Source organism: Cheilinus undulatus, linkage group 9, assembly GCF_018320785.1.
Source record: "Cheilinus undulatus linkage group 9, ASM1832078v1, whole genome shotgun sequence".
In the NCBI taxonomy this organism is placed as follows: Eukaryota; Metazoa; Chordata; class Actinopteri; order Labriformes; family Labridae; genus Cheilinus; species Cheilinus undulatus.
The window spans coordinates 29,973,528-30,000,861 of record NC_054873.1 but is presented as its reverse complement, the minus strand read 5'-3'; the positions used below and the strand labels follow the sequence as shown (position 1 = coordinate 30,000,861).

Genomic DNA, 27,334 nt, shown 5'->3' with positions numbered 1-27,334 from the left:
TGGGCGAACCTCAGATCCTCAACATCTTCTGTGACGGGCAGTGGTCACGGAAACACAGAGCAAGCAAAGGGGAGAGCCACTAAGGAGGGGGAAACGTGCACTAAAGCCATTTTCTTGGAGGAGCCAGTGTCGTTGATGGGAAGAGGATGCATTGCGGGCTGCTGGAGGAGCCTGATATGGATTCCACAGGTCAGTCCTGTTCAACTCTGCTCGCTTTGAATGTGCTCAGAAATCTCACTTCTGTTCAGAAACAGTGTGTGAGCTTCTTCTGCTGCTTGGAAACTTCCTCTACACTCATTTGATGAGGGTGTCCTCAATGCCCAGCTGTTTATTTATTTAGATTTTTACCTTTTTCACTCCTCGTTGACTTTAGGATTTGTTATAGAACTTTTTCTTGCTAGGTTTTATCGAAAATTATCAAAAGAGAAACTTGTTCAGTGATTGAAAGAAAAGACAAATAGCAGGGAGAAAGTCCTGTAATCTCCCATAGTGGCTTGACTAACTAGCTTCTTTTTAAAATAAATGTAGGTTAGGTTATCTGTGGGAAAAAAAAAAATCTTCCTTCCTTCATGTTTAGAACTGAGACATCCTGTTACACACTGAGAATATTATGCACCTGCTCTGTCCTCATTATTGTTGGTGTTTTAAGACCCCGAATTCGAAAACTTAATTTAAAAACTGTATCTAGGTGTATATAATTTTGGCATCTTGTCTTATTTTGTTTAGTGACATTATATTTTTATGTTTAATCTGATTAAAGGCGGAATGCAACAGATTAGACAGTGGTTTCTTGCTGCTAAAAAGTGGTTCAGTCAAAGAAAAGTGACAAGTTTTTGAAATCACTACCAGCAGAGACATTTTTTTTTCATTTGCTGCTGCAGAAAAAGTTTTACCCTAAATGGGCATTAATAGATGAATGAACATCTATTTTATGTGCTGATCAAATTTAATCCAATTATTTATTCCCTTACGTATCTGTCACTGTGTCAAATGACACAGAGCCTCTGAAGAGAATTAGCTTCACTTCAGTGGGTTCAGTTTTTAATTTACAATGTTTCCTTATTTTATTTTCTTTTTTTGGATTTTCCTTTGTATTTACAAGCAAAATTGTCAGAGGAAGATAAGACACATTTGTGACTCTGATAGTGATTTATTCAACCTTGGGACACGTGGCTGAGTGCTTTTTTAAACTCTGGTAAAAGCTTTATAATTGAACTGGCAGGTAAAGTAGGATCAGTTGGTTTTATAATCTGATAAAATGAGTAAAGAATTAATTTGGATAATTTATTTACAGTCTGCTGATGACAGTGGTTAACTATCAAAGATTGAAAAGTAAAAAAATGCGTCTTTAAACTGTCTGTAAACTATAGCACGCCCCGATCCCTGAAGTGTTTTATTCCTCTTTGGGTGCTCTCAAACTTTTGAGTCCTCCACTGAATAACAGGCTGCAACAACAGGTAGTTCTGCCAGCAGTTTGTTCTCTTCACAGATAATGATTTGATCATTTGTAGATCAGCTGTAAAAAAACAGGATAAACAGTTTTTCATAATAAGTAGAGTTTTGTTTTGATAGTCATGTTGCAAAAATTGTTAGAACCACTTTCTGGCTGTGCTAAACTGAATTGATTTTTTAGGTTGCTGATTGTTTTATTCGTTAGGTTTTGTGAAAATACAAGACTTTCTCATGACTTCACATCATCAAGAAGAAGCTTGTTCTAGAAATTTAATTGCTTAATTTTGTTGCACTTTACCAAACAGGATCTCCAGCAGCCATGTTTGCTTTACTTCTTCATTAAATCCAGCACTCCACGAATACTTTTCTTAAAACAAATGTGAGAGTTTAAGATGATTTCTCCACTTTGTATCAGACAGTTTCTACATGAAAGCTTTGGTGTTTTGCTGCAGCTTGGTGACAAAAAGAACACCAGTGGAGCTATTTCTAAGTAGAAATTAAAACGGGACAATGGCCTCTATTCCAGCAGACTGCTTCAGTAATGTGCACAGGCTCTTTTAAGCAAGTGTGTACGCTCATACTCCCCTGGGAACAAAGCTGGATTCCTGCCGTCCTGGTGAAAACATCTCAAATAGAGCCATGGCCGCCACCATTGCCCATACAATCGATTGTTGTCAGCTCGGCCTGTCACATTAGTGACATTTAAAGTGTCCTCTATAGGCAGTGATTTGCACTGTTTATGTAAATACAGCTTTGCTTCTTTTCTACTGAGGGACAGAATAAGTTCATACCACAAAGTGTTTTTTCAGATTTCAAGTTTCAGCAAAAGTGAAGGCCAGACAATGCTGCTAAAGAGCGGACGATTTGTTAAACAATTAAAAATACTAGTGTTTCATTTAAAAAAAAAAAAAAAGAATATTTTTTCCCAATCTCATAATCGGTTACGTCTGAGTAAAAGAACAGAGTTCATGAGCAACCACTGTAAAATCTTTTAAGCCTGAAACATTTAGTTATTTTTGACAGATATCTTCTGGTTTAACTTTATGTTATGTGTCCTTTAGTGTTTTATAGTTGTGTGTCTTTTTCATATTTGAATACATGGCTTCTCTCTGTCAGAAACTTGGTTAACTTGCTTCAGCCTTTCCTGCTCAGGACACTCTTGAAAAAGAGACCTGAATTGCTTTTTATGGATAAATAAAGACTATGAATTAGATTTAGGCTAATAACAAACATTTTGTCCAGGTTTTTTTTTATCTGTGGTTCATCGTGTCTTTTTTTTTAGAGAGTTGGATTGAAAGATGCCTCAGCGAGAGTGAGAGTAAGAGATACTCCAGCCACACGTCTCTGGGGAACATGTCCAACGATGAACGTAAGCAGAAAAACTCTGCTACTCAACAACTGCAGTATTCACTGAGGAGTCCTATAAACCCTGTTTGTTTGCTGTATTTCAGACTCAGTTTAAATTGTAAATGCTTGTTATTTTATATGATAAATGTAATTTACTCCACATTATCGTGTTAGGTATGTTAACTTTCATTGGTGCCACAAAAACATAATTTTGCTCTAAATGATGTATTTTTTGTTTCAGATGAAGAAAAAGAAAACAATAGAGCTTCTAAACCACATTCGACACCGGCTACTCTGGAATGGTAAGTACTCCAAAAATGGTTCCTAATTTCTTCAGTAAATGTGACGATTATTTAGAGAAAAAGGCAAAAACATGCTCAGAAAAACCTTATGTCAAAATGTCACAATGAAATGTTTGGAATTAATAGCAAGCAATGAGGTCAAACCCTATTTTTATTTGGCCTTGATATTATATTTTTGAGGAAACCATAACACAATTACTTTAATAACGTATGCTTATCTAGGAAGATTTCAAATGTTAGATATAACATTTTGTTCTGCCTGATCAGCAGTCGTAACCTGTTGTTGAAGCCTAGAGAAATTTCTCTATAAACGCTAGTTTTGTGTGTAAAGATTGCGTTTAATTGACTAGTTTTATATGAACCACAGCACCATTAACACCAGCCTGTATGTGAGCTACTGAGGAGATTTTGATTTTATCGTTGGATCTCAGACACATCTTATTGACGTCCTAATTTAAAATGTTCTTGTTCTTTATTTATTAATGCAGAAAAACATTTTGTGTTGTAAGTGATGAGGAGCAGGGTTTAGAGGTGTTACATTTGCTTTTAGCCTTACTTTTTCTGATTATTATTATCTTATTATTATTTCTTATCATTATTATCTGATAAGCTCAGAATTTAGCTTTTTATTTGTCATCACAAAGGAATGTTGTAATACTTAAAATGTGAAAATGCTGCATGTGAAGAAGAGCAGCTCTAACATATTTCATATCTTTTATACCCTCTGCATGTATGAATGTAAACCCCTCTCATGTCTCTGTGTCATACGTGTCTGTCTATGGCGTAGCCCTGTGACGATGGCACACCTAACTTTAAATGTTCAATTATTCAGTAAATTTAAAATGAAATATCAGACATAAATGTGACTGTAGTTGGTCTTGTGTCACCTTGTGTAGTGGGAATCCTTTTCTTTAGCAGACATGGAATTAATAATAATAAGCTTACATATTAACATGATTTTTTTGGTCAAACCAGAAAAATAAACATTAGAGAACAACTGTTAAACCAAAATGTACAAATTATTTAACCAAAAAGTTAATGAAATAATAGGTGTTTTTAATGATTTTTTTTTTCACTGAAAATGTAACCGTTTAATCAATCCACATTTTTCATAAAGTGGTCTAAACCACACCTGTTGATGTTATATTATTTACAAATACTGATCATAAATCCACTCCTAGCTCAGCACTGGACAACATTTAGAAAATTACTGTGGAAAATGAACTTCCTTCTAAAAACCCAAGCCTTTGAGCATTTTTTCTAACATTGATTCAGAGGAGAATTTAAAGGCTTTTGAGGGAACGAAAGTTCAATAAGCTCAGGAGTCTGTGCTCTTCAACGGGACAAAGCTTTACTGACGTTTTATATACTGAAGAATAAAGACAATGCCAGAGGCAGCTATTCCAATCCCAGAACTACATTTGTTGAATGCCTGGAAAGACACGAGAGACATTTTAATCACAACTTTGACTTTTCTTTCCTATTCTGACCTTCAGATAAGTGGACTGCTCTCTGAAGGTTTCATCCATTAAATGATAAATAATTATTAAAATATGAACTTAAAATACGTGTTGCTACTCCTTACCTCACAATGTTGATTTATAAGTTACACGGTTGTTCTTAAAATGTGGAAAAATGCAGCTCCAGTGCTCATTTTCATACACTGCTATCATGTTTTAATCAATAATAACTACACAACTATTTGCACTTTTTAAGTATGTTTTTCTCTCAATCTGCCATTTGAATTCAGCCTCTTTAATTGCATAATCTGTGGCAGAAGTCTTTATTGTGTATGTTCATTTTTACATGTAGAAAGCTTTCATTATCAGCAGTGATGAGGAAAGAATTGTATCAGTGTGTAAGAGTGCCACAAGACCAATTAAAGCCTTGTCTCCTTAAAGAAATACTGTTTATGGTTCAACACAGGTCAAAAGCTACAAATTTGTTTTATAATAGTGTACTTCAGATAGCTCAGTTGCTCAGATTTTGGTCTGTTCTTGTCTGTTATTTAAGTTTGTTTAGTAATTTTTGAGTTTTTTTGTGATAGGAAATGTTTATAGTGCTTTGCATATCTATCTTAAAAAACATACCAATAATATATGTTTAGCAAAATACTGTACACATTCAAAAACTTTCTGTCAGAAGATTCTTTTTCAAGCCTCTTTATAGTAAAAACAAGGAAATACAATAAAAAGAAATCAAAGATAACCTAATATGATCTCTAGATAGACCTACTTATAAATGTTGTATTTCATTTTTTCCAAGTTTGTTCTGCTAAATACTACTAGGCTAAATATTAGACACTGTACCTCAGACACAGTTATGTATTATCCTAATCAAGTTAATGTCTCTACATGAATTTTTCCAGAGGTGAAAGGCTGATTGTAAATACAGGTGATCGAGAACAGACCCCTGTGGGACCCCACAAAAGAGTTACCTGTTGAACAGCTAAATGAGCTAACAAACTTAAGCTACTTCACTCTCTGCTTGATTTAGAGACACGTACAGAAAGAGAAAGCTGAACCAACCATTCAAACAATCTTTATTTGTAATGGCAAGTTCGTAAACAAAGTTATCGCAAGACTCTTTAGAAGGAGGGCAAGTCTAGACCTTATTCTTTGTTATTTTATATGAAAATAATCTACCATGAGAACAGCTCTAAGCAACAGGGCAAATTTACAGTGGCAAGGAAAAACTTTCTTTGAACAGACTCATGCTGCACTGTTGTCTGCTGAAGCCGTGCTGTGCATGTGAGGGTAAAGAGGGAGATGAAGAAAGATAGAGACAGAAAGAAACAAGCAACCAGAGCACAAGAATAAATAAGACATATATTTCTGACCTGGCTGTAGGGGTGTAGTTTTGTTTCTCTCTGGATAGTGACAACTCTCAAATTACAGGGAAAAGTTTAAATTCAGAAATCATTTCACATACTGGAAATTTAAGTAGATAAAGATTCACAATATTTCACTGCAAATTAATTGTGCAGAAATTAACAGATGGTATTTTTATCCACATTAACCTGCTTCCTTAGAAACAGTCACATTATCATGTCTTTAAGTTTGGCGTAATGGCACCTCTTATGTTAGAAAATCTCACAAGAGAGATATCAGCAAAACCTGGGTTGTCAGAAGGGCTGCCCAGTTATGGAAAAAAAACATAATTACCATAGTTTTGATTTAAGATCATGTTATTATGCTCGATTACTCACTGATTTTACTGCATTAGCGCCACATGCATTTATTGAATTTTAACACTCAGCAGTTTTAAAAACAAATCATAAATGAAAATAAATGGGTGGAAATAGTGTAATTATATAAAATAATGATGGTACAATGAATAATCAATGATAATTACTTTTGTTACCAAAATATCACAACAGACACTGAAACGTTTACTGGATGGCAAAACTGGCGTAAGACAGCATGAGGCACTGTAAATGTTTAATCATAATTATGTTTTTTTCATATCACAGAAAGCCAACATTGTAATTGAAACTCAATTAGTTGGAGGACTAGGTTGTTTGCTTGTTATGAAACATTGGAGCCGTGATACGTACTCATGGTGCCAACAGCAGTGCCATGAAAATCTTATTCCAATGCAATGAGTCACGGTCCTGACATAAATAAATATGGGTTCATTCCAAAATTACTTTTTTTTGCTCCATCAGAAATCCTGTTACCATCAGGGTTCTGTTTAAAGTTTTTACTTTTATCCCCATTTAAACATTTGAACAAGGCTTAAACTTTCACTCCAGGTATTTTTTAACTAATCATTCCTGCTTCAATTCACAGGCTAGAGGAGAACTATGAGATAGCTGAAGGAGTATGTATCCCCCGAAGTGCCCTCTATATGCATTACCTTGACTTCAGCGAGAAGCACGACACGCAGCCTGTGAACGCAGCCAGCTTTGGAAAGGTACGATTCCAACTTCAGAGAGGATGAAGACAGCTCATCACTCTCATACGTGTACAGTTTGACTTAAAACTCTCTAACAACGTCTTCAAACACAGAAAAGTTAGCTGGACACTTACTCTAACATCTGTGCTCAGTGACCGTCTTAAAGACATTTGATGCTGTTGAGTAATTTGGAAAGAAGCTGATTACTCATCATGAATAAAGACAGCTCTCTCCTCATTTAAGGGGTTTTAAAGCCCATCTACACTTCTCTATGAGTTAAAAGTTACAAACTAAAAAGGATAAGATTATAATCAACATTTTGATGTTCCTCTCCAATGAAAGCTCTCGTCAGTTTAACTCTGATCATCTCTTGCTTGGATTAGTTTCTGTACTGCAGCGGCTCTGGCTGCTGTTGAAGTAATATCATCCTCAGCTCAGTGTGAAGCGAGCAAAGCTCTGCGGTCGTTCACTGAACACATAATCTAGAGCCAAAGGAGATGTGCTTTCGTCTGTTCCCACAACCCCAAGAAGTTCCTCAGCCTTCCTACCCCCAGCCATCCTCTGTACCCTGGACTCCGGCCCCAGCCCCCCAACCCAGCCCACCCCCGCCCCTGTGCAGCTCCTGTCGGAAGATATTGAAAAAGAGAAGGGGCCTGGATTAATGTGTAATTAAAGGAAATTTGGAAGGGTGAGATGTTGGGGAATGTTAGATCAGTGGCTGGAGCGGTGTGGGGTGTCCTTTAGGAAGGCTTCATTGATTCAGGACAAAAAAACGAGAGAGGGCCCGGACTGCCTCCCTGTCTGCTCATTTATCAAGCGGGGCCTGACAGAAACTTCACAGCTTGGCCTCTTTTTTCATCCCACACAATGGAGAGCTACACTGTTTGCTAAAGTTTCTGCACCAGGAGCTGGACCAAGGAGCCAATCTCTTTGGACAAAAAGAGAGGAAAGGAAGAAGGAAGGAGAGGAGGAGAGGAAAAGGAGAGATGATGCTCGGTGGATAGATGAAAGAAATTAAAAGTTATAGCTTCAGATGTTAAATGGATAGTGCTCAAAAGATGTTCTTCACAAAACTCCATGTTTTTACTGCTATGAGACTTTGATTTCCTTCTCCAAAAAAAACTTAGTTTGACACGACTAAAAATGTTCAGTATTTATGAGATAGAGCTTTAAGTAAAAATGCAACTTGTTAAGTAATGCAAAACCTTCCCTCCTATCCTGTATTCCCTGTGGTCATGTAATAATAACATGCTTGTAACAATTCAAAAAGTTACTGTTTTTTTTTATCTTTTTACTGTTATGATTCACTGTTAAATGCTGAGATAACCGTAAAAATTGACAGTTAATAAGGAAGTTTGTCATCTTTTATCTTTCTTTTTCTGTTTCTTTGATGAACAGATCATCAGGCAACAGTTCCCAGCGTTAACTACCAGAAGACTGGGGACTAGAGGGCAGTCCAAGTGAGTTTGTCCCATAAGCTAACCACATATATCACACGCTCGTACAAATGACAAAGCAAAACTTTATTTGTAAAGCACTTTCAATTTAACTGCGTATGTACATTAATAACATTAAACAAACAAGGATTACAGAAAAATTAAAAACAGTCAAAAACATTAAAAACACACTAAAACTCTATGATAGGACATCACAAAATTAAGCAAACTAACTCAAGACTAAGACATGATAGTACACAAGTGGGCTTTAGTTTAATTTTACTATTAAAAAACTCAACCTCAACTGAACACGTCTGTCTGATGCAAAGAGAAAGACCGTCCTATGTTTATAGACATTCCCGCCAAAATAAAACACACCACGAATGTGTCATAACATGACACTGGTTGACAACATCAAAACTTTAAATAACCATATACATTTTTCTATTTTTAATGTACACTGTGCATCATTTTACAGTAGGCAAACTCTTTTATGGAGCTACATTCATATGTAGAGCAAGTGTTGCCTTTTTGTACATGCTGCGTACAAAGTGTAGGTATAATAAACTCAAGCCTCACCTTTTCCATCTGTTTATTTTTTTATATTTTTTTTCTCTGAAAAATGATTGCATGTTACATCGACTGCAAGACTAAACTCTCAGCCTTTTTCCAGTATAGCTCTTTCTGTAGTTGTTATCTTTTTATACTCTATTAGTGTGATTTATCTATAGAAACATGGGAAGCTTTCATACTGGAGAGGCACAAGACAGAGAGAGGAAAACAACAAAACAAAGCAGGCTAAAGAATACTGAAAATGAAAATAAAGAGTGCTCTGCATTCTAATCTTTTTCCTCTTTTTATTGAAGTAAGGGCTGCATGTATAGGTTTGACATACTCAGTCCATTTGGTCAAATTCTGTTTTCTTTTTGGACTTTTAAGGTACATAACAGCAGCTCCATGGCATATATTTCATACATGGTGTCTATCCATTCATGAATAATAGGTGGGAAGGGTTTAAGCCATTTTCTCACTATATAACTTTTTTGCTTAAAGTTGGAAGAATATGCGTAATTTTTCTTCAGTCACATGCTCCATTTATCCAATAGAAAATCATCCATATATGGATGAAAGGGATGTTGACTCCAAATTGAATGAATTTGCTGCTAATAAGAAACAATGACCGGGAAGTTCCAGAAAATATGATAATGGCTTGCGCCATTTATTTCACGTTATCTACATCAACTGCTGTCACCACCCTGAAGTCCTTTATGCATTTTGTAACAAAAACATCTTCTGATATTTTCCAAAAGATTTTGCACCATGCAGTTGAACAGGTTGAATGCCACTTCATTTGAATTATTCTTCTCCAGCCTTCCTTTAAAAATGAAATCTGTATTTTTTTGTAATGCATTTTATTTGATATTTCTATGAACTGTATGCATTTAATGCTGGTAATATGAACTTTTTTGACTAAGCAATTCCAAATGCGTAGCACAGTTTGATAACAAAAGGGAGCAGACTAAAAAACGTAATTAAGCGAAAGTTGCACACTTTTTTTTTAATATAGGCCTAACAACAATTCAATTTTCCACCTCCAAATTGGCAGGAAGTACATATATATGTTTGATAAAGAAAATCTAAAATAATTTGAGCAAAATAAATAATCTGATTTGCCCAATGGCTCGTTGAATCTGATCTAATATCAGATTCAAAGAGTCACTAATAAATGCATTTAGACGTATTCTTTATAATGTAAATCTTTGAAAATAACAATTCAATAATTGGTGATGCTCAGTTTTTCTTTAAGTGAATTTTTTTCTCTAGTGATCCTGCTTGTCCTTAACCGCTGCTCTCCACTTGTTCAACCTCAGGTACCATTACTACGGCATAGCGGTGAAAGAGACCTCTCAGTATTATGACGTGATGTACTCCAAAAAGGGAGCGGCGTGGGTGAACGAGACGGGGAAGAAAGAGGTCACGAAGCAGACAGTGGCGTATTCACCACGCTCCAAACTGGGGACACTCCTGCCAGAGTTTCCAAATGTCAAAGACCTAAATTTGCCCGCCAGCCTGCCAGAGGAGAGGGTAAACAGGAGTTTTAAAAGTCCATCCTTACAATCTCTCCCTCCTCCCACCTCTCCTAAACCATCTCGCCATCTCTGCGCCCCCTCTGGCTCCAGTCTTTTATCTGCCCCAGGACCTTCTCTGGGTTTGCATTTAGAGAAGGACCCTGAGGATTTATATGCTGGCTCCTCACTAACTCTTAATCTTTGGGGGAGATAATAAGATCTAGCATTGGACAAAGGACAGGCACTAGCTGTCCAGCTTTTAAAGAGGGGCCATGATTTTAAATGGTTTGTGTTCTGTTGATCTCTAAAGCTTGCTTTATATTACTCCGTTCCAGCCTAGACCTGTTACATGTATTTATTGGTTCACATGCTTTCTACAAGATTTATTTTCTTGTTTTTCCACCACTTCTATTTTGCTTCCCCAAATGAAAAGAAAAACCCTAAAAGTTTGTGGTGCAATGAGATTAAAACTCTGGTGTTACCCACAGGTGTCAACTTTCATCATGATGTACAGAACGCACTGTCAGAGGATACTGGACACTGTAATAAGAGCTAACTTTGATGAGGCAAGTTTTTCATTTTTACATGTCAGTATCTGTCTCAAAACTCTTATTGCATGGAACAAGTTACAGAAGCTGAGCTTTTGCTTCCTGTATTAATGAATATGATGATGTGTGTGGTGTTTCAGGTCCAGAGCTTTTTGCTGCACTTCTGGCAGGGCATGCCTCCCCACATGCTCCCCGTCCTTGGCTCTCCCACAGTGGTGAACATCGTGGGTGTTTGTGACTCCATCCTTTATAAGGCCATCTCTGGGGTGCTGATGCCCACCGTCCTGCAAGCACTGCCTGATAGGTGAGCTCCTGTGGTCAGCTTTACTCTTCAAATCAGCACATGAACGGTTATTACAGCTGTTTGTTACTTTCTTTAGTGTGAATTTAAGATAATCTGTAACAGTAATGCCATGGCTTTCATTCAGTTCATTGAGTAAATCAGTCTGGTATTTTTTTCACTTTTAATAATCTAATATTGAAGTTTACATGAGCTTCTGTGGTGATTTTTTAGCTATTTATGAAGCAGACTGAAATTATATTGTTGTCTCTTGATGTGCTGAAAAAGGAGAACAAAACCATGAGCTACAAAACAGATTATTTGTGTGTAATTAAAAAAAATGCCTGAATTGAAATAGGGTAGGCATCATTGGAAGACAGTTCCAGCATGCTGCAGAAACTGGTATTTTTCTCATTTTGCCCTGCAGAAACTCTCAATAAGAAATACATTTGACAGTCAAAATACAGATGGATAACCTTTTACACCCCCCCAACAAAACCACTACTCATAAGGCACAGATGACTTAGCAGTTTGGTCCCACCCCTCCAACTGACCATAGAGGGCGCCAAAATTGTCACAAACTGAAGGTTTTTCTAAGTGCATTTCAGTGACAGTGCTGCTATGAAGCTTCGCCTCAGAGCAGCTCAGTGGGTTGAGCAGGCTCCCATAGGCAGAGGCTAAAGTCCTCGGTGCACTGGCCACAGAGTCAGTTCCTGGTCTCGGCACTTGTTTGCCGCATGTTTTCACCCCCGTTCTCTCTCCCCCAATTCATGGTTCTCTTCAAATGTCCTATCAAATAGAGGCAAAATACCCCAAAAAATCATCTTAAAAAAAAACTCTGTGTTTGCAGGAGCATAAGAGAGCATGGCACAGCAGGAGCTCCAAATACACACACAGTATGCCGTGCCAACAGTACTGCACTATCCTGCTGACTTTGTTTATCCCGTTTGTAACGCCTCTGATTCTAGCTCCTAAGATGACACAGAGGGGGGATCACCTTATCCCCCATTAAGCCTCTGTGGCGTTGACAGTGAGGGCAAAATGTCACAGGGAAGCGTAAAAATTACGCTTTAAACTGCAGTGAATTGGGCTGAAGTCTTCCTCACTTTTAACAACAATAAAAAAACTAAATTACATTTTCAGTCTCCCCTGAAAACTAAGCGTCGTTTTCTGCTTTTTTAAAATTAAATGTCCACTTTTAGCTAGTCTTAGTCTCGTCTTCCTCATGGAAAAAGGTAACCTTGCAAAGCAGATGGATACGCCCGTTTCCGTGTTTCTCACTGGCGAGTCCATCTTGCAAAGCTCCCGTCTGAACCGTTTGGGCCCGGTTAGAAAGTGACAGGACCAATCAGCAACAAGGGGCAGTACTTTCAGGCGCAGCAGAGTCGTGACATAAGCAAGCAGCAACAAGAGGCCGGTGCAATTATGACGGAAGAGCTTAGCATGGATGCTGCTAAAGTAGCAGTTTTATCAGAACAAAGAACAGCAGTGAGTTGGTTTTCATTTTTCAAAAACGACAAAAGTTGTGTACTGACATGTTTATAGTCACCATGGTCCACGTTATTCTTTGGTAGCTGTGCATGTGTACCTCAGTCGTGGCTACATCACATATTTTGTTGCTCTGATTGGCCTGTAAAGATGTGACAGACAGAACGTTCATCCAATCACACTGAGTATTTTTCAAGTCCTCTGCACTTTCCCAAACGCTGTGTATTGAAAGATACACGTGTCAGGTTAGGAAAAAGGTAGTTTTAGTCATAGTTGTAGTCGACAACATTGACACGGTTTAGGAGCAACAAACATGAGTCTATACTGTTAATTTTAATGCGTTATAACTGTCAGAGGTCACAGAGGATTTGTCCCAGTGGACAAATCAGTACAACAATTTTTTTTAAATTAGCTTTTTCTGTTGCACTTATCATTTAAGTGTATAATGCAGCTATTTAAGCTGAATAATATCATTGCACTATGGTTCAAAATAAAATGTGTAATAGTAAAGCTCCATATAGGGAGGTGCAATGATGAGATTTATTTAACATAATTAATCTCATAATTTCTGTAGTTAATCACAATTAATATCCATTTTTATCACACTTTGAAATCCCATTCTTGCATTTTACACAATTCTTATTTTATTTTGGATTTTTGTACGTTCTTAAATTACGAGTTGGATGTTCCTGTTTGGATGCAGACCTGCTTTCATTTTAAAAGAAAATTAGGACCCTCACTACAATGCGTACTGAATACAATAAAATTAGTTCTAAATCAATTAGTCCATAGTACTATGAATCTCAATATAAGCAGGCAACAAGCTTTATGCTATAAAGGAGGAGGCTGGGGTGGAGGAGGTAAAGACTTGCCAGCAGCAGCATAGTTCATCAGCATTAATGCAAGCAGGGATTAATGAGAAGTATGTCGTATTTAGATACACTGATATGTTGAGAGAAACAGCTGTGGTTGGCTGTGAGAGCTGGGAGATGATAATTGAGATCAGCTGGCTAGGCTAAGCTGATCATGGCTAGGCGTATGTCCTGCAAGAACAAGCACTTAGCTTCTTTGATTAAAACAAAAAAAGATTAAGCTTAAACAAATGTCAGTTGTTGCTGTAACCAATCAATTAATATTGTTTATCTTTTCTCTCACTCAACAGTTTGACTCAGGTTATTCGAAAATTTGCCAAACAGCTTGATGAGTGGCTTAAAATAGCACTTCACGACCTCCCTGAAAACCTGAGAAACATCAAATTTGAATGTATGTATAAAATATCTTTTTTATTACAGAAAGTTAAAAACATGATGCTCACAGTGTTAACCATATGTTTCCTCTTCTTATTGTTTTCAGTGTCCAGGAGATTTTCTCAGATTCTGAAGCGGCAAACTTCATTAAACCATCTCTGTCAGGTACTGACTGTGTTTTTTTTAATAAAATCCGTATGAACAAAAACAGCTGATAAGGGGTATGGGTATGCTTGTGTGGGTAATATTGTTGATTTATCTTTCCTCCAGGCATCGCGGACAGTGATAAACAGTGCCGACATCACCTTTCAAATGCTGGAAGACTGGAGGAATGTGGACTTGAACAGCATCACCAAGCAGACACTTTACACCATGGAGGACTCACAAGAGGAACACAGGCAGCTTATTATCCACTGTAAGTCCAAACATTCAGGCTGATTCCACTCCAACATGCACAGAAAACAAGAGAAATACACTCTGCTGAAGCACAACGACACACAGAGAGACAATCGTTCCCACGACCAGCAGAGTTAGAGAGCTAATGATGAAGAGCAAAAGGTTAAACAAGTTCACTCTGGACCAAAACACCCCATGGAGCATCTTTGTCGTCACTCCTCTGAATCAGTCCTGACCAGAGCAGAGGTCACAGATGCGAAGAATATGTTGTAGAAATATGTAGTTTAAGTCCAGATGTTTCTATTTCAGGCTTTTAAAAGCTAAAAAATATATTATAACTAGAGCTGTTTTCTTGCTGTCGCAGTGTATCAGGAGTTTGATCGTCTTCTGGAGGAGCAGTCTCCCATCGAGGCATACATCGAGTGGCTGGACTCAATGGTGGACCGCTGTGTCGTCAAGGTCAGAGAGTGATTCCCTTTCTCAATAATGGGTGTTAAAAACGTTTCTGACTCGCCTTTTTTTCCTCAGAGTCTCCATTCATGTTACTCTTTCTGCTGTTTGTGTGATTCTTTGTGATCGCTGATGGTTAAAGTGAACATTTGAAGTGTTTGTACAGCAGAAGTTTGATTATTTTGCCCTTAAGAGACACCTGCTGCTGCAGGCCACTCGTCTCAGCTCCTCTTTCTCCTCACAGGCACTTACGTTGCAATCCTCCCAGTTAATGATGTCTTCAAGCTTCCCATTTGCGTCCATTATGTGCCAGATATTGGCTTGTAAAATTTGGTCACCCTGGCAACGTCTTGGACTGCCCAGACAATAGTTCAATGGGAAGGCGTGTCCCCGGGGGCAAATTAAATAGTTGACTTGTTGACATGTTTTTCGTTCCTGAGGGTTAAGCCCCAATGCGGACCCAGGGGTTAATTCTGCCCCGGCATCCCGACCCTTCCCCCTCTTTTCTCATGGAAATGTTCTCTCTAGGTGGCAGGGAAGAGGCCCGGGTGCTTGAAGAAGGTGGCCCAACAGTTCCTGCTGATGTGGTCGTGTTTTGGTACCAGAGTCATCCGGGATATGACCCTCCACAGCGCACCCAGCTTTGGTGAGCCGAGATAATGCTTTGTCATGCTTCATCATTGCAACATATAGGAATACCATGTTGACAGTGCTGTTTAGTGTGTATATTACCGTTAAACTACCCATGCAACACAGGATTATAAAATCACCCGGATGGAAATTCAGCCATATAAGGAGAAAAAAAAAAAACAAATAAGTTCAGTCTTCAAGGAGAAAATTACACCTGCACCTGCTTGTTTCTGTAACTTTTTTTATAACTTTTTAATTTTTAATTTTTAATCATTTCTCTTAATATAAGCCATATTCACATAACAAGTCCAGATAAACATCATATTTCAAGATATTACAAGAAACAAACAAACAAAAAAAAACGGCCTGAATTGCTTGAAACAAGCTAGAGTATCTGCCGTTACAGCTTCTTAGGACTTTCAGGTAAGGGAAGATTATTTTAATTTAAATTAGATTTTTTTTTTTTTTTTTTTTTTTTTTTTTTACAGAAATTTGATGAATAATCTTTAATTAAGTAATCTGTGCTGAGCATCATGAATGATACCCTACAAATGATAAATCCAAACCTAAACAAGTTCTCAGAGACATTTGATATTCAAAGCTCATAGACACTGATAAAGCTAAATTTTGGAGGATTTCATTCCTGTTTTAGAAGAAGAGGAGTATAATGGCTGCTGTAACAGCTTGTTGTGCATGACAGAGGTTAGCAATAAGTGAAGAGTAGTTAAAATAAAATAAAAGAAGCCTCTCTTTCCTCTCCTTATGCGCTGTGTCTATGGCTGTTGAAATCAAAGACACAGCTGGTTGCAGTGTTTTGATAAAGCAGGTCTCTGTGCACAAACAGCTAATTAACAAAAGACGCCCCTCCCCTCTCCTGATGTGTTTGCCTGTCTTTTCCATTTTATGACCGGCCAGTATTACGGCCCCGCTCCCCTGAATAGCCACAAGTGTTTATTATGCGCACGGCGACTGCAGCGACCGGCACAATGACACAATTGTGACACTCCCTCACATGCCAAGGTCCAATCTTCTGCGTGACCCTGAGGTCAGCGGATGTATTTCTGGCACTGAGTCTGTACACGGAAAAATCGCACACGGTCCATTTTTAATAACAGCAGCCGTCCTGTCAGTCTGGAGGATGTGATGTCATCACTCGGATGCTTTTAGACACGCTCCAATCTTAATGGGCATCATCATTTCTGTCCCTTTGTTTGGTTTTTCCACCATTTAAATCTGTCACTTTATAACCTCTGTACCCCTTCTAGTCCTTGTTACATAAAACTTTTCATCTCTGCTGCAGGTTCCTTCCATCTGATTCATCTCATGTTTGACGACTACGTGCTTTATCTGCTGGAGTCTCTGCACTGCCAGGAGAGAGCCAATGACCTTATGAGGGCCATGAAGGGGGAGGGCAGCACAGGTGAGAACACAGATCATGTATAACAGAGAAACTAAAAAGAAAAACATGTTTCACAAGTTAGCTAAGAAACTACACAGGAAAAATTCAAATAAGAGCAAGCATATTTTTCTAATTTATTGTCAAAAATATAAAATTACTTGGGCTGTCACATGATCAGAATTTTAAAATCATGATTAATTTCAGAATTTCTGTGGTTAATTACATCCTTTTAGCACATTTAAAACTGTTTTTGCATAGTTTGGGATTTTTCTACTGTCTGTTTGTAGATAGACCTGCCTCAAATATTATAGCAAGAACTCGACCAAAGAAAAGGAACTTGTCATGAATTGGAAAACAAATTAGGGTACAGTGAAAATGTAAATGTTTGATAACCTAAGGTGCACATGCCTTCTGACTTGTCCACTGAGCAGTTTCTGAGTTTGTTTTTTTTATTTAAAGTGAAACAAACATTAAGGAGCAGTGGTTGACGTTTTTTTACGTCATTGTTGCTACAGTGGCTTAACCAAAGTATGCTAAAGGGACAATAAAGTATACTATTAATTGCAAGTAATACACTAATTGCGGACATTAAATAATCGCAATTCATACAATCAATCTTGGCAGCCCTAAAAATGACACACCAAGTAAGCCACATTTATCTTGCAGGTCCGGATAAACATCTAGTTTCAAGTCCTGAATTGCTTGTAATAAGAGGAAAGTCTACCAAGCTAGATGTATCTTTTTTGTGTTTTGAATGACTGTTCAAAAATGTTTTAACTAGTTTAGATAAAGTAATCCCATTTCAAGACACTAGATAATAATTTTTTGGTTCATTAGCAGATTTTTTTGTACCTTTTACAAGCAGTGTAGGTCTTATCTTGTGCTTTTTAAAATGTGATATATTTTGCTATTTTATTAGGTGTATCGAGAAAGGAATTAATGATTATATTAGACATGAAAACTTGATAAGATAAAGCTGTTGTTAAGAACAGTGTCATTGGTTGACAATGTTATGTACAATTTTCTTTGTTTTCTGCTTTTTCAATCATCAGTGTTGTTGAGGAAATCCTTTTTCCTGATTACAAAAGTAAACAAAACTTTGTAAATTTAGGAGTCTTTGTTTGAATTAAACCAACTTTTTGTATTTAAAGACATAATGTTGGGTTATTAGAGAGTTTTATTGGTTATGTATATTATATTATCTGTATTGTATCATACAAACAGGGAGGAAAAAAGTTGAAAAAAAATTCAGAAGATTTTGGGATAGCAGCTACTTCTCAAGAAAAAAGCCAAAGAATAAACAATAAAATAAAATTCACTGGGGTGCTGGTGTAGCTCAGTGATAATAGTGTAAACCCCATATAACCCGGAGGCTATGCTCCCTTATGTCTGGGGTTGAATCCTTTTGAATAAAAATGTTATTAAGAAATGAAAAATAAATGTAAATGACTTTGCAACCCACCAGTTGAGAACCAAGGCATTAGAGCATCCATATCTTTATACACTCAGTAGAATATAACCTTAACACTACATTTCTGTAGTGCATTAAAATGAGATGTACTAACCTTTAAAAATATAAAACTCAATTCAAGACACTCAAGTTAAATTTTTCGCTGCATTAGCAGATGTTCTTACTTTTATTTACATGTAGGACACAATAATATTAAAACCTTCACAGTGAAGCTTTTATTTGAGGTATGAGTTTATTTTACTTTGTTATAAAGACTTGTTCTGTGTCGACCCATACAGCAGAGAGAGAGGAGGAATTCACGTTGACAGAAAACACCCCCACTTCTCCATCTCCAGGATCCTTCTCCCCCGCCCGCTCGGTCCACTCAGTGGGGGTTTCCTCAGCCAGCTCCCCTACAGCAGCCGTGTCCCCCGAGTACACGGGAGTCACTCCCACCACAGGTAAGCCGGGCTCTACAGTCACACTAAGATAAACATAAAGACAAACAGAAGCACGTAGCTCCTCTGCGCCAACACGTGTGTCTCTGTGTGTGTGGCAGGCGCCGTTCAGTCATATACCTGGTCCCTTACATACACAGTGACAACAGCAGGAGGCTCCGCTCCAGAGGCCGGCCAGCAGCTGTCCTGTATGAGGAACAGTGCTCCAGTCCCTCCTCCTTCTTCAGCCCATAGGATGCCGGTCTACACACACAGAGAGGAGCATGGGTAATTTTCATTTTGACATTAAATCTCATCATCGAGGCATTTTTGGAAATATTCTGAATTAGCTTGATGACATTATGAATGATTTTTTTACTTTATTAACCCCCTGTAGGTACACTGGTAGCTACAATTATGGCAGCTACACCAACCAGCATCCTCACTCCATCCAGAGCCAGTATCCCAGTCTGAGCCATGAGTCAACGATCCCGCCTCCCCTCCACTATTCAGCCTACCACCGCTCATCTGCACAGGTCAGTGCTGCTAAACCAGAGCTGAACTCATGTTTGGATTGTTGCATGTTAGATCCATTTTTAAATGCTGCTTCATGCAGTTAGAGATTAGTTAAATTGTAGTACGTTTTTTTTTTTTTAATATGTTTTTTTGTTGTTGCTGAGTGTTACCTGATAATATTAATGGCCCCAACTAGGGACAAAATTTAATATTAAGCAACAATGCAGTTTATAAGTTTCATATTCTGCATTAAAACTATGTTAAATTGCATCATCGCTGTTTAATAAAAATAATTTCAATTCAATTCAAGAGAAGTTGTTAAAAAAATACAAATTCATAACAATGAATTTTAAACTTTGCTTTTGAGGTTTAAATTGGTGCAGGTTAAGCTGTTTAATTAACATTACATGAAGAAAAAATACAACTTCTAAGTCAAAACTTTCCATTGAAAGAGCCTAGGCTAAAGTTTTGCTCTATAAGCCACAGGCAGAGTGAGCTACCTTAATATCTCATGCAAACAAGTCTTCAAAAATGTTTTTGATAAAAGAAATAAAACTGTGATGAAAATTAGAAATACCACAGCATCGTTTGCAATAACTTAGAAAAATATTTTACAACATTCAACATTGTAGGTAAAAAAAGGAAATGTTACAAGTAAACCCAGATTCAAACATAAAACATGAAATAAAACTAGAATGGCCATCTGAGGCGGCAGACCCACGCCTAAGCAGCGCCAGCGAGGAACTTACGCTCCCATTGATTACTATGGTGTTCAAAATTTCGAAGTCCGGGAAAAAACGAATGGGTGCATGGATCGTCACCAAAATCTAATTGATCCTTCCCTGTCACTAACCCAATATTCCCTGAAAGTTTGGCGAAGATCCAACTTTCCATTCTCGAGTTATCCTGTACACATACAAACAAACAAACAAACAAAGAAACAAACAAAGATACAGAACCCTTTACATAACCCCCCTGCCGATTTCATCGGCATGGGTAATAAACTGCTTATAATGCCATGTAGTGTTAGTCCTTTACAGCAGCAGGTTCCAAACTTGTTGGCCCACCCTTCAAAGTAATAGTGCCAGAGACTGGGATCCCCCACTGTCCCTGCTGGTGGTTAAAAGCGTTATATGTTAGGAATAGTTATGATGTAGACTCACATTTGAAGAACTTTTAAAACATAACTTATATTCAAGTACAAATTACAGCTAAAGGTTTTGTTTTATTTTAAACTGAAATAATTGTATCGAAACTTATCACAAAAGGTATGGAAATTTGTGTTTGGTTGATTATTTTCTTTGTTGTATCAATGCTTCTTGGCAATAATTCTTATACGATTAGAAAGCTGGTCAATTTCACTTTTAAATGGTGCCACATTTGTAAGGATTGTGCATTTGTGGGATGAGCAGCAGAGCTAAGTATGTAGGGTGCACCCATGAAAAATTTGCTTAATCTCCTCTACCAATGCCAAACAGATTATTCTGCCATTGACTCTTGTTTGGTGTTGTGTGATGGATTGGATGGCTGAAGTCTAAAGAAAAAATAGTATTGGCAATTTAACAATTTATTCATTTAACAAAAAGGAGCCTCAGTGGCGTGTGGAAGAACCATCCACAGCCACAACAGCCTGGCTTTTCCTCCTCATGCTGGTCACCAGCCTGGTCACACACTGCTGTGAAATGCTTCCCATTCTTCAACCAGTATTTATTGCAAGTCAGCCAATGTGGTTGTGTTGGTCTCTCTGGCATGAACAGCACACCAAAGCTGATCCCACAGGTGTTCAGTGGGGTTGAGGTCAGGACCGCAGGCCGTTCCATCCTCTCCATTCCCAAACTCTGGAGGTCATCTCTGATAAACCCTTCCTTTGGGGAGACCATTGTAACCTTGAAGATTTTGCAAATTTCTCATGGGCTCAACCAATAGCAGCGCCAGGATTTTGTTTGTGGATGGGCCTCCAGGAAACTGGATGGGCCAGTTAAAATAAGCCAAAAAAAGGGTTCCCCTTCATCTGCGTTTCAGAGCTTTTCTGCGGTACTGAGGACAGCGACTCAGTAGCCTACCTGCGTGGCTATTGTGTCGCTATCCTCAGCTCAGTGCTGAAGCGGACAAAGACATACATAACGCCATAACGCTATCATAAGATACCTCTGCCTACTGCCAATATTATTTTCGCTCCAGAAATTGTGCATACAGACAGCCAGAAACTAACGATAACGTTAGTCTGTTACTTGAATTGCTGGTGTGAGGGGGTGGCTACAAGGACATGATGGGGAGAGGGCGGCTGAGCTGGACGGTAACTCATCACTCGTATCTTTACTTAAAATGGCAGGAGTTTCCTCCTCCTGCTCCTCGGAGCGTTTCTTAGTGAATTTAAATAAAAACAAGCTGCTTTGCTTTGCCATGTTGACATTTCATATTAGCTAATAGCTAAAGTTACCGTCTGTGTCAGTCTCGTTGAGCTTGCTGCTTGAAAAGCTTGCGCATCATTATCATTCATTTCATTGGATCACTTGCTGGTGAAGATGCAGCCTGTGGGCAGGCTTAAGAGTCCACACGTGGGGTACAATCCTCTGATTGGCTGAGAAGCTTTCACTCAAAGCTTTCCTCAGGCTGCTTTTTGGATGAATAGCCAGAATGAAAACTAATGCTGTGTCCGAAATCAGTATGGGCCTGGGTCAAAATGGATGGGCCCGAGCCTAAAATGGATGGGCCCAGGCCCACCCAGGCCCAATAGTAGCACATACTCAGCTCTGCTGCTCATCCCACACATGCATGTTCCTTAGACCATTTGTACAAACGTTTTTACCTGTTGAAGGTAAATGAAAATGAATAAAAAGCTCAATAATTAGTAGCTGTAGAAAGCAGCTGATGTCCATAATGAGGCAGGGAAAACTCAGTGTCACATCTGTCAAACAAAGAAACTTAAACGTATTTGATGTTTTCTATGGCCGGGAAAATTTGTTTGAAAATAAGTGTCTTACTATGACTAAACTAATTTACATGTTTCCACAATACAGATAGGATGTCAAACTGTACTATGTTGGCAATTAGGAGCAGCAGAATAATATCATACATAGGGGTCATAAGTATGGATAAGACTGACATCAAATCAAAGCAACTTTCGAAGCCTGAACTGTCCTTTAAAGAGAGTTAGAAGCAATTTAAAGAGGAAAATTAAACACTAAGAAGAGACAGTGATGCTGATGCTTCATGTTTGGGCATTTATGGCATTATTGTAGATAGGACAGTGGATAGAGTCAGAAACCAGGGAGAGAGGGTGGAATGAAACGCAGGAGAGGAGCAACAGGCCTGATTTGAACCTGAGCTGCCTGCTTCAAGAACAGCGTCTGTACATGTGGCGTTCAGACATGAGCACTGGGCTACTGGCCCCCTTGTTGCTTTTAAAGTGGGAGGAGATCAGCTGGGCTGCAGCAGTGCAGCCTTTCTAAAAGTCCCAGAATCCTCCTTTAAACACAGCGGAAACAGACAGTGAAAGGTGGCTCAGCCGGGGCAAAGAGGGGCTCTGCTCTGTTACTCCCCTCTCTGACTCTCAATGGTATCTTCAAGTGTGTAAGGCAGCAGCCACAGAGTGGGGCCAGGGGGCGTTTATTAAAATATTGTTATTCAATGGTGTCTTTTCTGTCCGTGAACAAGAGGCAGCTGGACCGTCCGTTCTGCTCTCTGACCTGCTCTGACTGTCTTTTTCCATGCTGTGATCCCTCATAATGGGAGCGACTGTCGTGTTTATATTTAGTGTGAAAAGGGAGAAGGATCCTACTTCCACTTTTTTTTTTAAGCCTGTCTGAGATAAATCGGGTACAATGCTTCTGCTCTGTCTATGCCAGAGGACAGGATGAAGTGGAGATGAATAGAAAAAGTTGCCCGATCACATCTGTTCAGCACGTCCTCGTCAACAGGCTGTTTGAGTTCGGTCTCTACTGGCGACAAAAATAACAGCAAAACAAACGCTTTGTCAGCTCATTTTCTTAAGTGGCTTAATTTTCTGTTTTTACCATTGTGGTAGGACTTGTGAAGCAATTTCCCCTGACAGGAAATTACCACTGGCAGGGTCATTTGAGTCCGAGCACACAGGACTCTCACAGCATCAAATCAGATATCGGCAGGGATGCAGGTGTGAGGGCACAGAGGTCAGCTCTCTGTGGAAGTAACGGTCCTGTCATTATAGAGTCAGACGGGTCATGGTGCTTCTTATGAATACTGTTTGATCGGTGTGTTTGGGACACTGTGGCTTGCCTGGTAAAACGTGCACCCCTTGACCCTAAAATAGTTTGATATTTTAGGAAATATTTTTATTTGTGCAGATTAAAGGACTTTAACTACTGTAAATGACTAAAATGGGTCCCTAATTTACAAAACAGGTAAATGAAATATGAATAAAATGCACACAAATGACCAAATGTGTACCTGTTTCACAAACATGTTCAAATTACTGCACACTTTAGAAAATGGGTGCATGAACTCAAAACAATTTATTTTTGAAAATAAAATCAAACTGATGTCTGCTCCCATGCAAAGCAGGGTGAGTGTCAATGACACTGAAACACCTCTATTATAAGTAAATGTAACATAAAATCTATCATTTAGGTAATGGAGAGACCAGAGTGTGTGCTGCGTTCACATCAGTGGAATTAACCTTAAAATTATCCTTTAATTATCAGTCGTCAGGCTGTCTTAAATCATGAGAAATGCTTTGTTTCCATTATTTTAAAGAATGAAAAACTGTTAAATTTAGATTATGAAATTACTTTTTTTTAACCTAATAAAATCATCCATACTCTTTCATAATCTTTTGCTCTTTCAAAAGATAGAGGATTAACGTTTAAGTGATGAGATTACATTTAATTACATCATTACTGGATCAGTCTGAACAGTCAAGAGTCAGGTCAAGTCAAGTCAAAAGTAGTGATGATCAGGTCAGCGTTTTGTTCAACGTGCTGATAGATGAAGAGATAAATGAGTTTTAGTGCTTCCTTGACATGCTTTTACCCAATCAGCCCAGAATACAGAGCTGATCTATTTAGATCTATTGTCAAATAACATATAAAATGACATGTGTGGAGAATTTAATATATTTGTGGCATTATCACATGCCACGTGATTATTACACCTCCTGAGATTCCAGACTCCTGTCAGAGAGAAGTAGTCTTCCACTGTGAGGTTAGGGTTAGGGGGTGTAATCAGCAAACTCAGCAAGATTTTCTTTTCTTTTCTTCAGCAGTCCATGTGTGTGGTCTGTTAGCTTAACAGAGATTCAACATGAAGAAAAACATAAACTACTCACGTAAAAGATAAAGTGTAACAAAGCCACACTAAACCCAGTCATTTTTACACCATAGCTCTCTTCTGATTTATCTGTGTTCGACTTTTATTAATTCTTGAATGAATAAAAGCACAAAGAGCAGCAGAGAACTTCTGCTGAACCTCTGTAATTGTCAGATTTAAGTCACAACATTATTGTTCTCAGACTCATACAGGGGAATGTACATGTCAAGGAAGTGTAATGTAACTAGAATCAGTTAAACTTAATCTGCACTATAAATTGCATTTCCAAAAATGCTGTTGCCTTGAAAACCAAAAAAAGGTATTTCAGTGACTAAGTACACATTCAGTAGATGTTCAGTCCAAAAAATCAGAATGAAAATAACAATTTTGGGGCGTAGATGGCCAAGTGGTTTAGAAGCACCTGTCTGTCCTGGGCTCAGGTCTGGCCTGTGGCTCCTCACCCACATGTATCCCCCTCACTCTTTCATCCCTGTTTCCGGCTCTGTCACTGTTCTTTTCTATAAATAAAGACAGAATTATTGAAAAATTTATTTTTAAAAAATCCTCTGGAAATTTAAGCTTTTTTTTTTTTTTTTTTTTTTTTTTTTTAAGATTAGAAAAAAGATTAGATTTCGATTTTTTAGATTTTCCGGCCCCCCTGTCGAATTGAAAGATACGCTTTAATTGCATTTGTATCAGCATTTCTTCATTGTTGAAGAGTTTTTTTTTTCATATCAGCATCCTGTTTAACATTTCATTGCTTACAGTAGAAGAATTTGGAAAGCTCTTATTACATTCAGAAATCCTTTGTCTTTATTGATCTATTTTCATGCAAACATGAGACGTGAAATTATTCTACTTACTTAAATGTATTAATTGGATGTTTTTTCTCAGTCTCTATAATAGAAAACTGAAAATGTTTGGATTTTAAAACACATTTAAGTTCAATCCAGACTTTCATTACATACTCTAGATCCAGATGAAAGACAACACAATGCATAGAAAATTTACAAAGCACAATAAAAGTTCACATATATGATATGTAAAATGAAATAGAAGTCCAAATCTTAAAACAGACATCAGTACTCTGATTTTTAAGTAGGTCAATAACAAACAGTACTGTTTTCAAAATTGGAACAAGGTGAGGTGTTGGCACAAAATTATGATAGGGCAGATAATTTCCTGAAGCTTTACCAGTTCATCATTTATTTTTGCCTGTCTTGTTAATAACTAGATCCCCAACTTATGTCCTCTTCTTCACCTGTTTATTTTTTGTTTGTTTCATGAATAACTAGATCTCTAACTTGTGTCCTCTCCTTTCTCTTTTCCATAGTACCAGCTGAATGGCCAGATGTCTCGCATGGAGCCCTGCTTGATGGGCAGCACTCCTCGGTTGCACCCTGCACCTGTTGCCCCTCGGTGGCCAGACGTGTCCCCAGCTAACAGCTGTTACACCAGCCCACCTATGCATTCATCCCGTTATGCCACCTCTGGAGACATGTATTCTCCTCTGGGCTCACGCAGGAACTCAGAGTATGAACACTCGCAGCATTTCCCTGGCTTTGCCTACATTAATGGAGAGGCCACCACCGGCTGGGCCAAATAACTGGAGACCTTCCTGCCAAATGCAAAGTTTTTGAACATTTCCAATCATTTAAGTCAAAAAAGGAGGAGCAGATAGTGAGGCGTACCAATGCAAGATATTAGGAATCATGGTGAGGATGTACTGACAATTTGAGAATACCCTGCTGATTGTTGTATAGTTTGTGCAGAGGTTTAGTGAAATTTCAACAATCAATGTCTTAATTCACTGCTGGGGTAAAAATTTCAGTTTGAATCATGTAGATTGTCACAACATGCAGCAAAATCATGAGTGCAATGCTGCTGCCAAGCTGTGCCTTTGCTTTAAGGAATGTACTCCTTTGCCAGTTTCCCTCCTCTGTCTCCACGTGAGAGCACGCAGCATCAGTCTGTTTTATGACTGCAAGATCTGCACGCTGGTAGCTGTCACTGACTCCTTTACAATCTCAGTGACATGGCTGTCTCCTCTTGTCACTCTGCAGAGAGCAGCATCTCATCGTGGGCTTGTCAAAGCACATTAGTTTGCTGCAGATTGTGGATGAACTGTACTGCCTTAATGTTCTTTTAGGACACCAGGTACACACTGTGGTACAAAGCAAAACACTGAAAGACACAAACTCCTGAGTGCTGTGTTTAGGTGTCTTTATTTTGAGTTTTTTTAATGATTGAATGCTGTGACTCAAAAAAACTGTACAATGTAAATATAAATATATATATAAAGTATGTATTCTGTAACTTTGTAACATGGTGTATCCTTTATTTTCTATGTTACAATTGGTACTTTGTTTTCTCTGTTTTGTATGGTTAGTAAGAGACGCATTAACCTAGGGTTGTGTGTTTTATAATGCACTCAAAGCTACTGAGGACCTATTACCCTATGGGTATTTATTAAAAAAAGGGAAATATCAAAGTGTACAGTAACATGGAATCTAGTCACTTTTCTGTAAATAAAAGCACTGGAAACTGTCTGTGGTAACTGTCGAACTATCACAGTGGAAACTGATGTGTATGTGGGAAAAAATGCCACATAAATAATTTCTCAATTTAAAACAATGAGTTGCCTGATTGTCTTATTTATTTTATTCTCTTTCCAATTTTAGTTTCAAAGTTCATCATATCATAA

The 27,334-nt window shown here is 38.1% G+C and overlaps 1 protein-coding gene across 1 annotated transcript; it reads left to right on the top strand.

The window, feature by feature from the left end:
• rfx4 (regulatory factor X, 4) lies at positions 1 to 27,059 on the top strand. Its single transcript, XM_041796010.1, has 18 exons — positions 1 to 189; positions 2,735 to 2,821; positions 3,041 to 3,101; positions 6,893 to 7,016; positions 8,397 to 8,458; positions 10,306 to 10,519; positions 10,992 to 11,069; positions 11,192 to 11,355; positions 13,982 to 14,082; positions 14,173 to 14,231; positions 14,337 to 14,481; positions 14,827 to 14,921; positions 15,441 to 15,558; positions 16,843 to 16,962; positions 18,691 to 18,852; positions 18,951 to 19,116; positions 19,226 to 19,364; positions 25,964 to 27,059. Exons 1-18 carry the CDS (start codon positions 147 to 149, stop codon positions 26,234 to 26,236), a joined length of 2,211 nt encoding a protein of 736 aa, XP_041651944.1. The 5' UTR covers positions 1 to 146; the 3' UTR covers positions 26,237 to 27,059.
• The last annotated feature ends 275 nt before the right edge of the window (positions 27,060 to 27,334 follow it).

What these genes read in the sequence shown, in the direction of transcription:
- rfx4 (XM_041796010.1), top strand. Translation starts at nt 147, where the DNA reads ATGCATTGCGGGCTGCTGGAGGAGCCTGATATGGATTCCACAG. An exon ending in TAAGAGCTAACTTTGATGAG is followed by an intron (nt 11,070 to 11,191) that starts GCAAGTTTTTCA and finishes GTGGTGTTTCAG; the next exon opens with GTCCAGAGCTTTTTGCTGCA. An exon ending in ACACACAGAGAGGAGCATGG is followed by an intron (nt 19,117 to 19,225) that starts GTAATTTTCATT and finishes AACCCCCTGTAG; the next exon opens with GTACACTGGTAGCTACAATT.